We start from the raw sequence: 12,888 nt of genomic DNA, 5'->3' as shown, positions 1-12,888 counted from the left end.
GAACTCAGCAGCTTCACCAGCGCCCCCCCCCCCAACCCCCTGCCCATAGAACATCTGTGTGGATATGCTGTGGACTATGTGGGCCTCCGGAGAGGCCAGCCACATGGGCCACCTGATGTATGCACCTCAGGCATTTCCCCTTGGCCGGAGAGGTGGTCCTCATCCATCATCCACCTTACTAATCTTTACTTCCTTCTAGAAGCTTCTCTGACCCACTCTACCAGGCTCTGTTCTCTCCATTCATAGAAGGATGACTTAGTGTCAGAATGGACCTTAAGATCTCATAGCCAACCCCTCACCCAGAGCAGAAACAAACACACAGGGGTCCAGCTTTTCCTGTTGAAGCTTCCATGATGGAAACTTTACACTTTCTACAAGAGGTAGCCTGTTTCTAGCTGGAGAGCTTTCTGAGAAAATTCTTGCTAAAATATATTCTTCTATAATTTCTATTGGAAGGCAGTAAAGGAGGTCCCGAGAGAGCATAATTGGGGGTAATCATGGGAACCAGGGCTGCTTAGCTGGACTGGAGAAAATGTAAGGGGAACCCTGGATTCCTTCCAACATGTAAGGGCTGAGTGGTGGAAGGAGCAGACTTATAATATTGGTGGTTCACTTTGTGCTTTCTGCTCATCGAAGTTTAGAGCCAAGTAGGGTCATAAAACTTCAGTCATCCAACCCCTTAATATCACAAAGAGGAAACTGAGGCCTGGAATAGGTGTGGTTTTACCCAGATCACATGGAGGAAGAGGTGGAACTAGGGGCCTGCACCTCTTCTGCCTTCACTTCTGCCATTCTGTCTTCCCCTTGCACCTGTCTGTCAGTCACACAACTTCAGAACTAAGCCCAGTGTGGAGATCTGGGTGCAGAGGATTCTTCAGAGCAATTCCTTGAATGTTTTCTTTTTCCCCCGGGTAGGTGACTGGCTTTTCAGGTTAGACTTGCAGCCCTGGCAGAGCAAGCCACTTCTTTCCCCTGGATCTGTATACTCTCCGTGATAAGAGTGACATATTTGTCCAACCCAAATTGTTGGCTGCCTTCCTTGCTGGATGAAGGTCAGTCTAGTGCAGTTCAACCTCAGCTGCATGCCCACTGGGTGCAGACACCCCACAAGGCACTGCAAGTGAAATGGCCACGTCAGACCCATCCCTGCCCCAGGAGCTCACAGCACTGGTAGGGCCCCGGTTCATTGCACTCCTGCTTACTTGCTCTCCGGGGAAGTCTAAGCCTGGCCTTTTTCTCTGTCCCCCTCCCTGAGATCCCGGGTCTCCCTCCCGTACTTCTCTGGGAACGGGCACAGCAGAAGGCCACAATAGTTGCCATTAGGACGAGGAAGGCCACACCAGCTCCTACGGCCACCCCGATGATGACGGCCATCGGCACAGACTCTGTGGGAGAGAAGCAGGCACGGCTGATGAGGGACAGGGGACAGGACACTGTCCCCCCAGGACCTCACCCAGTCCCCTTCCGTGCAGCCCCTGTCAAGCTGGGGCCAGACCACTGCCACATGGGCCCTTCTGGGTAATACCTTGGTGGGGCCTGGAAAGGCACAGGCAGAGTCCCCCCAGAGTCAGCTCTGGGGGGACTGTGGAGATGGGGGTGGAGGACACAAAGTGGAGGGGAGAGCGTGGAGGAACAGGAAGGAGGGACAAACGCTGGAGCAGACACAGAGAAGGAAGGGCGAGGGAGAGGAACACTGCAAATACAGGGTGAGGCTGGCTAATTTATTGCTCTTTGGCATTAAATAAGGAATTTGTCATGTGGCGGCTGGTGAGTCATAAGTCCTGGTTTTTCTTTGAAAAATGACTATGGTCACAGCCCTTGTTTGTCCAGTTTGTTCCTTCCTTCTCTTCCTTTCCCCAGGTGCATGGAGGATACGTGCGGACAACCAGCTGTTAGTTTTCAGGTTGGAGTCAGCCTCCCCTCAGGGCCTGCGGGACATCATGGGTCGGAGCCCCCAGGTGTCCATATCTCAGGAGCCAGGGGGACAGGATCAGAGTTCCCTACCCCACTTCTCTAAGGAGAAATGAACTTTTCCCTTGACCGGCCTGCTCCTCCAGCTCTCTGAGCATCTGGCACCTGTTCCAATGTGAGAGCACTGGGAACCCCAGCTAGGCCAGCCCCCAGTCCCTGCCTGCAGTCTGTCCCCTGGCCCAGCTGTGGGGATTGGGGGGTGAAGAGGGGTTGCACTACCAGACAGCCCTGGCCCTTCTATGACTGAACACACGATTTAGAACCCCCAAATGAACATCAGGAATAGAACTAGAGAGTGTTGGGGCCGGTGACCTTGGGGCTCACTGAATCCAAGGTTTCCATTTGCAGACAGAGGTACTGAGGCCCAGAAAAGTCAAGTGATTTGGTCAAAGACACACAGCTGCAGTAGAGCCAAGGTAAATCCAGGTCTCCTCCTACTGCCCCCACCCATCCAGCTCTGTCCATTGTGTCACATGGCATCCTCCAAATCTTAACATGTACTGTCCAGCCCAGACTGCTGGCTGCTGGAGTCCTGGATCCATTAGTTCTTCCAAGCTAACTCTACTTCTCTTGTCTGCAAAAGCGGGGTAATAATAGTGCTAGCCTCAGAAGGTTACTGCGGGGCTGAGATGAAGGACTGTGTAGGAAGGCCTTGGAGCAGGGCCCGGCCGGCACCCAGCCCTAATGCCAGTGTTTGTTCCTGTTGTTGTTCAGGAAGGGCTGACTATAGCAGATCACAACCTTAAGGAGAAGCAAGCTCCTCTGAAAGACTGAGCCTCGTCGCCCCCCTCCCCACCTTCATCAGTGTGGATGGACTTTGTGACAGTGTGGTGTTTGCTCTGGACCATGGTCTACCTACCATGGTGCTGGGGATGGACCCCAGGGCGCACGCATGCTCGGTTAATACTCTACCGCCCTCATCCCTGAGTGTTTTCTTGATAGGATGAGATGAACAAATCCTCACACCTGGATCCCTAAGGCACTGCTGGAAGGGTGTGGGAGGTGGTGCCTCTTTGTTGGCAGCTGTGATTAAGCTGGTCCATTCCTTTGCCACCTTGGACCTGCACACTAACCCACGTGTTATCTACCTATGGGTGGCCGAGACCACTGCAGAAGTGACAGAGGACATGACCAGCAGGAAGTGGGGACAGCAAACACTCAGGTTGGAAAGGGAAGCATCTGGGTTGCTTTTAACAGTCAGGAATGAGGAAAGGGACATGACCTCAGGGAGTTTGCTTTGACAATCAAATGCTACTGTCTCTTGGTTTAATTCCATTAGGAAAGGAAAACTGCTTTGACAACTCATTGGTTCTCTGCTTTTGAAATTTATAAATTGGGGTTTGATTTGGTTGACCTCTGATTCCTAGTAAACTTTCTTGGAAAAACTCAGGGCTTGTTTCAGTTGAACTCAGAGCCAGGTCATGACTCGTCCTCACATCCCCAGACTTGATTCTCATCTGTAAATCCACAGAGCTGGGGCAGCAGTATCTAGGGTCCTTTCTGACTAGGGGCATTCTTGAATCCGTGTTTCCTGGAGTAGTTAGCAGCTGCTCCAGGGTGAGGGAGCTGCCATCTTGGTTGGAGAAGTGTTTCCAAGCAGGTGGGCAAGGGTGGAGGAGGAGGGGGCCCTGGTGGGGCAGGGCTCTGGGTGGCATCCCTTCCTCTTCCTGGTGCTTCTTCCTTGCCTGGCCTAGGCAGCCTGGGCAGGCAGTTCCTCTTTCTCCTCAAGGAGTTGGGAGGGGAAGCTGCCCTCTCTCAGCCTCGACTCCATCCAAGGAGGGAGACTGGGCATGAGGAGTCTCAGACACCATGGGAAGAAAGTGTCAGAAAACTCCAGATGAGTGCGAACAGACAGACATGGAATGGAGACAGGACGGAGCTACCAGAGGTGAGGGAGTCCAGATAGTAGAGCAGGGGCTGGCTCTGTGTGGGCTGCATGGGTTGGCTGTGAGCTGGCCGTGCCCTGGATTGTGCCCAGAGAGGAGAGGTATGTGGGCCCACCTGGAGGGGTAACGTGGGCCAGGGGCCAGTATGGGCAGAAAACTGAGACAGGAGACCCCCTGAGTCCTTGGTGAGAACTTATTTTGCCCTGTGGAGTCTGATTTACCCTGTCCTGGTTGTGTGTGTGTGTGTGTGTGTGTGTGTGTGTGTGTGTGTACAAGTGTCTAGACAGAGCAACTCGGTCCAAGGAGTCTGATGACCACTCTGCTGCAGATGCAGGGGGTGTGGGGGCTGGGTGTGTGCATTGCCCAGCAGCCTCGGCCTGGTGGTGAGATGACACTTCATGGGGGAGGAGGTGGAATGCCAGCAAGCAGGGTTAAGCAAGCTGCAGCAGGGGTTGGGAGGCAGGCTTCCTGGGAGGCGATGGTGGAGAAGTGGGGAAGCTTGGAAATACAGGGGGGCCAGGGGCTGGGGCTTGTGAAGAGAAGGGAAGGAAGGAATGGAGGGGACAGGAGCGGAGCCAGTGTCCTGGGGAGGAAGGAGCCCTGGGGCCATGGCAGCAGACAGGAGACAGGTCTCTGGGGTCCCTAGACCCCAGTTGGCTGGGAGCCCCTCTCCCGCTGTTCTGACTGCACTAAGCCCTCCATGTAGGGAGGGCAGGGATGTTAATGGCCTGCAAAGGCCTCCCTACCCCATGTCAGTCCCCTCCCCCACTAGCCAAGAAGTCCCTCCCCCATCCCAGGGAAGTTCTCATCATCTCCTTCCGTACCTGCTTCCAGCCCGGCTCCCGACTTCATTTCTGAACCTGTTTGGAAATAAAGCAAGCGTCCATAGCCAGGGCCTGGCTGGCCAGGGTGGGGTGGGCGGGGATTGGCCACTTGGAGGGGGCTGGGGCAAGGGGGGCTCCCTCCTCCATCACATCCCTGGACTGCCCCAGAGATCCAGGCTCGCCCAACTGAACTTGGAGTTCATTCAGACTGACTTGGACACTCCAGAGGGGGGTGGAGAGAGAAAAGTCAAGCCTGGGAGGGGGTGTGAGGGTGGGTGAAAACACCAAGGTGAGGGCACGGGGTGGGGCACTGAGGGGAAGACAAGGAGGGTAGGCAACAGGGGGCCAGGAGGGTTAGGATGACAGGTGGATGATATTATGCAAATTATGTGCAAAGCGTTATGCAAAGCAGCTCCTATTAAGGTAGAGGAGGTAGGAGACGCTCTCTGAGATTTGACCCTTAGGTGTGATCACCATGTGATCCCTGGAGGCCTCAGGGGCTCAGTTGGGACCACCTGCTTGGCCCTGAATCTTTTTTGGGGAGGCCCAACCTGGCTGAACACCATCCCTGGACCTCCCTGGCTGAGCTCTGACTGACCCAGGGGCAAGTTCCATGGCCCATTTCAGGAGCAGCAGAGCTGCTGGCTGCACGTGGAGCGTCTGTGCAATCAGCCGCAGTGGCCCTCTGCGGTTCTCCACCTGGTAGTTGGTGCCCAGGAACTTTGAGCAGGGACTGAAGTTCTTAGCACCTGTCTGACAAGGAGCTGGGACAGTCTATGCCTGGGGTCACAGTGGGGGACTCTTTTTCCTCCCTTCATGCCACCCTGGCTGTTCTGCACCTTTTGCCCAGTCTTCCTTTTATAGCTCTGTGGTCCACGTGTCTAGCTCTGGAACTGCTGATGGTCTGGATCCTGCCTCCCCACACCAGGGATCTGGACCCTCAGGCACCCCCCCACCCTTAGTTTTAGCTTGGCACCCCCTGCAGGACTTCTACCCTGTCATAAGGGCACTTTGGCATCAGGCCAACGCTTACAAGGAAGGGCAGAGGGTGTGGAGGCCAGGGCCTTTGGAAGCTTCTGGGCATCTCAACAAGACTGGTCAGCCCAGCTCGTTCTGTGGTCACCTTTCCCTGAAGTATCCTGCCACTCCCAGAAATTTCTTCCCCTTCCGGCTTCCTGATGGGGCTGGTGCCCCTTGCCTCAGAGAGGAGCCAGTCGGGGTGTGTGACAGGTAAAGAATGCTGTGACTGGTTCTCAGACCTGCCTTGCACCCTGCTGGTCCCCAAGTTGCTCTGGTGGCCCTGGTGGCCCTCACCTTGCTCCTTGAGCCGGATGATCTCGGTGTCAGAGCCAAAGCTGTTCCAGGCGGTGCAGTTATAAATGGTTTGGAAGTCCGCCCGGACAATGTTGCTGATGGTCAGGGTGGAGATGACACCTTCCTCCGTGCTGACCGTCTCCACTGTGTAGCGCCCAGACGTCCCTGACTCCAGCACATTCTCCTTCCAGGACCAGGCCTGCCAGGGTGCCCAGAGTTAGTAGAAGACCCCTAGGCTGCCCATGCCAGGACCTCAATGCCACCTCCCCACCCCAGGCACTGACACGGCCAGGCTCAAGTTCATGCTTACTGCCACACACTACCAATATGTGTACACATGAATACTTGCTCACACATCACATACATAAAACAGTGCACACCATCACACATCACCATGCATGTATACACATAACATACCACCCACAGTCATGGTACACACATGTACCATACACCACAAGCATGCATCCACACCTGCACATACTGAAACACATATAAACATCACAACACACACAGGCACATCACCAATATGTATATATACAGGAACATGTGCGTGTCTATCATACCACACACTAAAAACACATTGGATACACACTGTACTATACACATATATGTGTACATACATGTATATACACTACACACACAGCATATATTCACACATATATACATGCATATATAGCACACTATGCACATATACACGTATACACATCACAAACACATATATGCATGTGCACACAGAAGTTAGGGCCATCTCAGAGGCCATTTCCTTCCAAGGAGGGCCTTATGCATAACTGCATTTGGAACATTTTCTGGCAAAGAGGGACTCTTATGGTGACAAGCTGAGCCCTGTGTGTGTCTTTCTCCCATGTGGACCTCCTCATGGGCACCCTGTGCCGTGCTGCTGACTCACTCAGCCTGAGGTAGCCCAGAATGATTCATCTAGTGTTGTGAATTGGCTTTTTCAAAAGTTTACAGGGAACATAATTTAATTGTTTTCAGAGTCATTCCATGAACATTGCAAGCACCTCAGTGTGTAAGTCTCTTGCACACAACGGCTCGCAGTGTTCATGGGAACTCAGTCGTGCCAGTTAGTGCCCAGAGGCTCCATCCAGGTGAGCTGGAGCAGGGCTTTTCAAACTCTGGACCAACCCCTTCTTAGTGGTGGGGCTGCCCTGTGCTCGGCAGGCTGTTCACAGCTGCCCTGGCTTCTACTCACTAAGACACCAGCATCAACCTTCAAAGTTTGTGACAACCAAAAATGTCTCCAGATGCCGCCAAATATCCCCTGGGGGACAAATTGCCACTTGAGAATCACTAGCTTACAGTTAGGTATCTGTGAGAGAACGATGGTGTGAAAATGCTCAAGGGTGATTGGATGGGATGTTTTACAAGAGGCATGTGTTATATTTATGAATTATGTGTGTGTGGTGCTGGGGATCGAACCCAGAGTCTCTCACATGCTAGGTAAGTCTGGGAATCTACCAGTAAGCTACACCCCCAGTACATTTATATTTTGTTTTGAAACAGGGTCTCAGTAAGTTGCCCCAGGGTCTCAGTAAGTGGCCTCAAACTTGTGATCCTCCTGCCTTAGCTTTCTGAATAACTGGGATTACAGATGTGTGGGCTTACATTTATAATTTTTTTAAAAAATAAAAGTGAAGTGAATGGAAAGGCATAGGTATTAGTTCAATGTGTGAGTTTTTTCAATCTTTTGGTGAATCTTTCAAACAATGAATGAACCGAATGCCTGAGAAAATGTGTAAGAGCAATAACATTCTAATAAAATCTTAGTTTACTAAGATGACAGTTACTATTTGCACAGACTGATGTCTCAGGCATACACAGGCTCTCACAAGCTCAGCACCTGGCCCCACCCGACACCACCCTCCAGGCACTGCTGCCCTGTGGAAAGGAGGGACTTCCCTGTGGAGTTGACCCTGGGCAGTTTTAGAGCAGGACTCTCTTAGGCATTGGGAATTGCTGAAATAATATCTTTTCCCCAATTGTGCTACCGAGTGCTCTCTTTTCATTACTTTCATGCCTGAGCTTCTGCCAATTTCAGATGGATTTGGGTGCAAGACCCTCTTTTTAAAAAAAATGCAAACACCTGGGAGTGGGAGCAAGGGTGGGCAACAGTTCACAGGGTGCCTTGACTGTCTTGCAGGGTGCAGCTGGAGGAAGGGAAGAATGGATCAGTCATTTCAGAAGGGAGCACTTATGGTGCAGGATGAGGGGTTCCCTGTTGCCATTAAGGGCAGAAGAGACTCTTTAAGAGAAGAGCTCTGGGAGGCACAGAAAGCAGTAGCCAACTATAAACTCCACTCAGCTTATGATTTTTCCAGACTGGCCTTGAACCCAGGAAATAGAAGAAATCATTCATCTTTCCCCTCTTCCCCAGGATGCAGATTTGGTTAGAATCATTAACCCTGAGCTCAGCCAAACAGCAGACACATCCTGGGAACACTCCTGATCCAAGAAAGGAGGTTGCCTATAATTGTTCTCAGGAGGGGTTCCCAAGAGAGACAAGGTAAGTATGATTTTCCTTGAGGAAAGTGATTCTGGGAGGTGTGCCCCCACTGGCTGACTGCTGGGCTCTTGGCAGAGGTGACCCCTGGGCTGCTGGGGTTGGGGGCGCCAGGTCTGCCCTGTTCCCTGGAGCACTCACTATTCTGTCTGGTGGCGGTGTGCTTCGGATGAAGCATTTGATCTGGCCTTTCTCACCGTGGAGGGCGTGCTGGGTCTGGGTGCTGGAGATGATGGGGGGTCCTGTTGGGGAGACAGCAACACATTAGGGATCCAGGAAGGGCAGGTCTCCAGCTGGCACCCTCTGTGGTGGGTTCAAAAGTGTATTCATTAATCCAAGCATTCAGAAAACATTTACGGAAGGCTCACATGTGCAAGGTAGAGTGCAAGGTAGGCGACTTGAAGATAAATTAGGCATTAAGTCGTAAACCTCTCAAGGGATCATGAGTGAATGCTGCTAAGTCAGAATCCCCAGAAGGCATAAATAACTGTAATAAAAGGTGGTGAGCGTTCATACCACAGAAGCAGTGCAGATAAACTGCCAACCGACTTCAGGGGAGAGAGAATAATTCTATCTGGCGCTCTGGGAAAGCTTTAGGAAGGAGGTGGTGAACCTGGGAAGCTCCAGAATGGGGGCAGATGTCATGATGAAGGAAAACAGCCCTAATAAATGTCGCCCGCCCAGGCAGCTGTCGGAGTTCAAGCCATTTCTCAATTCTCCAGTAGAGGGCGCTCTTGCCTAACAAACTGGCTGTATTCGGCCAGGTTCCTCCGGAGGAAGAAAAAGGGTGCTGACCAGGTGCTACCAGGGGCCAAAATCACCCAGGATAGGTGAAATGTGTTGGCCATGTTCACAATCTTTTTTTTTTTTTAATATTTATTTTTTAGCTTTAGGTGGACACAATATATTTTATTTTTATGTGGTGCTGAGGATCGAATCCAGTGCCTTGCACATGCTAGGCGAGTGCGCTATTACTTGAGCCATATCCCTAGCCCCATGTTCACTATCTTAATCCAATGTGTGTCTCAGTAGATCCTGTAGTTTATAATCTTGTCTCCACACACATACCTAGATGGCCCTAGTGAGACCACAGCTCTAAAACTGACCTCAATATTATCCCATCCAATATGCGTGCAGGTGAGAAATATTTATGGGTGGCAAGTTCTGAGAGTGCCTGTCACATTTAGCACATCAGGCAACAGGGAGAGTCCACCCGAAGCAGAACTTGTTCTATAGTGCTTCTTTTCCAGTTCTGCCAGCTATCTAATCTAAGTCTTTTCTGTGTGATCCCAACCTGACATTGAAAGTGGGAAAGAGAAACAGCTACTACAACCATTTGCTCAGCTAATTTTCTAGCTGGGATAAGTGGTTGGGGGATGGGGTGTGGTTGAACTCCCTTCCCCATCCCAGGGGTGATGTCTTAGGAAAGACAGATAAGAGTAATGATGGGGAGAATGTACAAAATTATGCTGGGAACAAAACAAAAATTGCTGCAAACATAATTGCTGTTTATTAGCCACCTTAATTAAAACAGATTTGCATTTCCATGAGTAGCTCTCAGCCAAGGGAAAAAAGGTATTGGGAGCCACTCCCATGGCTTCTCTTGAGGTTAGGATACAAAGGGCTTGGGAAGAGGTGGGTAACCTCAGGGCAGGGACTTCCGCCTTCAGATGGCTTTAAGAGTGGGCTGAGCCCTGCCTTCCACCTTTAAATCTCTTTGGCTCCAAGAGGCCTTTGATCTAAAGAGATGAGACTCCATGTTTCTGGAACATGGATGGTTCTTTGATTTGCTGCTGGGCTAAACAGTGATGATACCATAAAATCTTTTCCCTTCACTTCCCAGGAACTAGGAATTCCCAGAGGGGTTCACAAGATTCTAAAAACTATCAGCAAATGCCTATGCATTTATGGGCTCCTTAAGTGAAAACAAAAGCCAGGATTAAAAAAAAAATGGGATTGGGGGAGTCAGCCAATTTCAAATATCTTCCCCTTCCTGCGGCTACCTGGTTTAAGCAAGCTCAGTTGAGATCCATGCCAATTTATTCCCCAAAGGGTTCTGGCCTGCAGGTGCCCAGGAACAGGGATTTATTGTGATGGGAACTCAGCTCCATTCTGGATGCTTCTATGCCATCACATGCCTTTGACACACGCCTGGCCCCTCTCCGAGGGCTTCACTACTCGTCCACTTATTTTCCAGAGCTGGGGACAGAAGGTTCCATCTCTGATGGGGCTTGGCAGGCTCCTCTCCCTGAGCCACTTCATCCAGCCTCCTGCCCCAGTGCCAGGCAGCCCTAGACTGGCAGAAGTAAACAGCAGTTTCCTTACTTCAATCCCTTCAGCCTTTCTCTGCCTGGCAACCTAGGGGAGCTCTTGCTGAAAGACGTGGAGGTTGAGAGAGAGATGGAAAAATCAAACCCCAGGTGAATGCCAGGGCCCAGGCTGCTGTGTCCAGCCCAAAGCTTGAGTTCCCCAGGGTGCAGGTTGGGGTGGGGATTTCTACTCTTTAAAAAACAACAACAACAACAACAAAAAACAAAAACAAAACCTCTTTTAATTTCCATTAAAGTGCTTGAATGTCTACAAGTGACAGAAAGATGTCAGCCCCTCCTTATTCACCCTTTTCCCCAGAAATGAGGATGCTCAGTTAATAGCTTCTGGCTCCAGGACCCTGGAAGGCACTTGTGAGTCTGAGGGTCCCAGGCGTGTGGACTGCAGCTGGCAGCAGGCGTGGACAGCCCGACTCCCCAGCGCCCTGCCCAGAGTGGGCAGTGGGAAGACGGCTGGTTCACTGTGGCCTGGTGCACTGAGCCGAGTGTCAGACACTGCACGGCAGGAAAAGGCTGCAGCCTGTGTTGCCATGGATATACGGAGGCGCGATCAGATGCTGTTATTTTTAGCCCTGCAGTGCCAATTTATTGGTGGCATCCTGGGGACACACAGGAAGGCTGGAGTGCTCTGGAGCTGGGGTTCTGCCCTGGACAGGTGGTCTGTGAACGCTCTGGTGTCTGGGCAGATTCACCCTCTCTCTGGGGTTGCCATACCTGTCGGGGAGGGGCAGAGGAAAGGAAATACACCTGGAACGGGAGCTGGCTAATAGGGACACAGAGGGGGATGCTGAGGAGGCACCAAGCTGGTTTTAGTTCTCTAGCAAAGGGGGAGACTAGATGAGGCTGTCAGTGGGCAGCTCCCTGGGTGGAGGTGAAGCCAACAGGCTGATTTCCCTCAGCGAGTCCCCTCCCAGGCCCCTGCTCTGGAGCCAGATCTAGAGGCTTACACAGCTGGGTCTGTGGCTTAGATTTTTGATCCCAGGCAGCCTTTGGTGGGAGCAGGGGGCTCCCAAAGGATCATGACCACACCAGAAATGGGGTCAAACCCTTGGAGGTGGCTGAGGGACATGGCCTTAGTGTCTCTCACCCTCTCCAAAAGGTAGCTTTATCACAGCCCAAGCACACATCACAGTGGGGACATTGGGGTTTCTGTTTTGGCACCACACCTTCTTGGATCTGGCCTGGGCTAGGTCCCAGCTTCTCCATGGCCACCCACATTGGCATCCAGATCTGATCTGAAGATCCTGCCCCTTTACCATAGCTTTGACTGACTCCCACTATTACAACACTGTCCTGCTGTCATTATTATCGTTGTGTATAGTAAGACATGTTCCTTGCCCTCAAGAGGACCCTACACACCTGGTCCCTGGGGTGGTGACAGCTCTCCATGGCTGAGTGGCTCTGTGTGATGGGAAGAGTCTGGCCATAAAAGTGGGGGATGTGCCTTTAAACTCCCCATGGCCAGGTCAAGATCAAAGGGCAGACAAGGGATATGGTCACAAGGTGACCTCTGACTCTTTTCCTGACCAGGATAAAAAACCATCAGCTACTATGAGACCCCTTTAAACATAATAAAAAGGAGAGACGTGATCAGAAAACCTCCCAGGCTCTTCTTCACCTCCAACGTTGGCTCTGACCGGGACTCCAAAAGGGGCAGACATAACTACTAAGGACCATGGCTGGAGGTGGTAGCAAGGCCCAGAGCCAGTGACAGTCCCTTTGGGGCAATGCCTGGTACACCCCCCGCCCCAGACCACCCCCCTGGGGGTCTTACCATTGACAGTCAGGGTCACCTCGCGCTCCCCAGCTCCTACCCGGGGCACCACAGCCCGGCACACGTATTTCCCAGCATCCTCCTGGCGGACAGATTTGAGTGTCAGGGTCTTCTCGTTGCTTAGAACCTAGAAAAATGGGGGAGGGTCAGACACAAAGGGCCGGGGTGGGGGGAGGATTCACTCTTTTTGTCTCTCATCCTGGTGGCTGAGAGGCAGGCCTGGTAGTAAGTAGGTGACAGTGTCCTGGTAAAAGCCCGTGTGGGAAGGCAG

The 12,888-nt window shown here is 51.9% G+C and overlaps 1 protein-coding gene across 1 annotated transcript in view; it reads right to left on the bottom strand.

Annotated features, from left to right (window-relative positions):
* Window positions 1-12,888, bottom strand: part of Kirrel3 (kirre like nephrin family adhesion molecule 3) — a 126,642-nt gene that overhangs the window by 6,579 nt on the left and 107,175 nt on the right. The window contains exons 10-14 of the mRNA XM_076841599.1: window positions 12,618-12,744; window positions 8,658-8,758; window positions 5,996-6,194; window positions 4,682-4,717; window positions 1,278-1,385 (exon numbers count right to left, since the gene is read on the bottom strand). Of these exons, the coding sequence (XP_076697714.1) occupies window positions 1,278-1,385; window positions 4,682-4,717; window positions 5,996-6,194; window positions 8,658-8,758; window positions 12,618-12,744 (571 nt within the window). The remainder of the gene's footprint in view (window positions 1-1,277; window positions 1,386-4,681; window positions 4,718-5,995; window positions 6,195-8,657; window positions 8,759-12,617; window positions 12,745-12,888) is intronic.

The sequence above is a fragment of the Callospermophilus lateralis genome, chromosome 2 (assembly GCF_048772815.1).
Source record: "Callospermophilus lateralis isolate mCalLat2 chromosome 2, mCalLat2.hap1, whole genome shotgun sequence".
In the NCBI taxonomy this organism is placed as follows: Eukaryota; Metazoa; Chordata; class Mammalia; order Rodentia; family Sciuridae; genus Callospermophilus; species Callospermophilus lateralis.
Note: the sequence above shows the minus strand (reverse complement) of the source record. Positions and strands in the feature narration are given on the sequence as shown.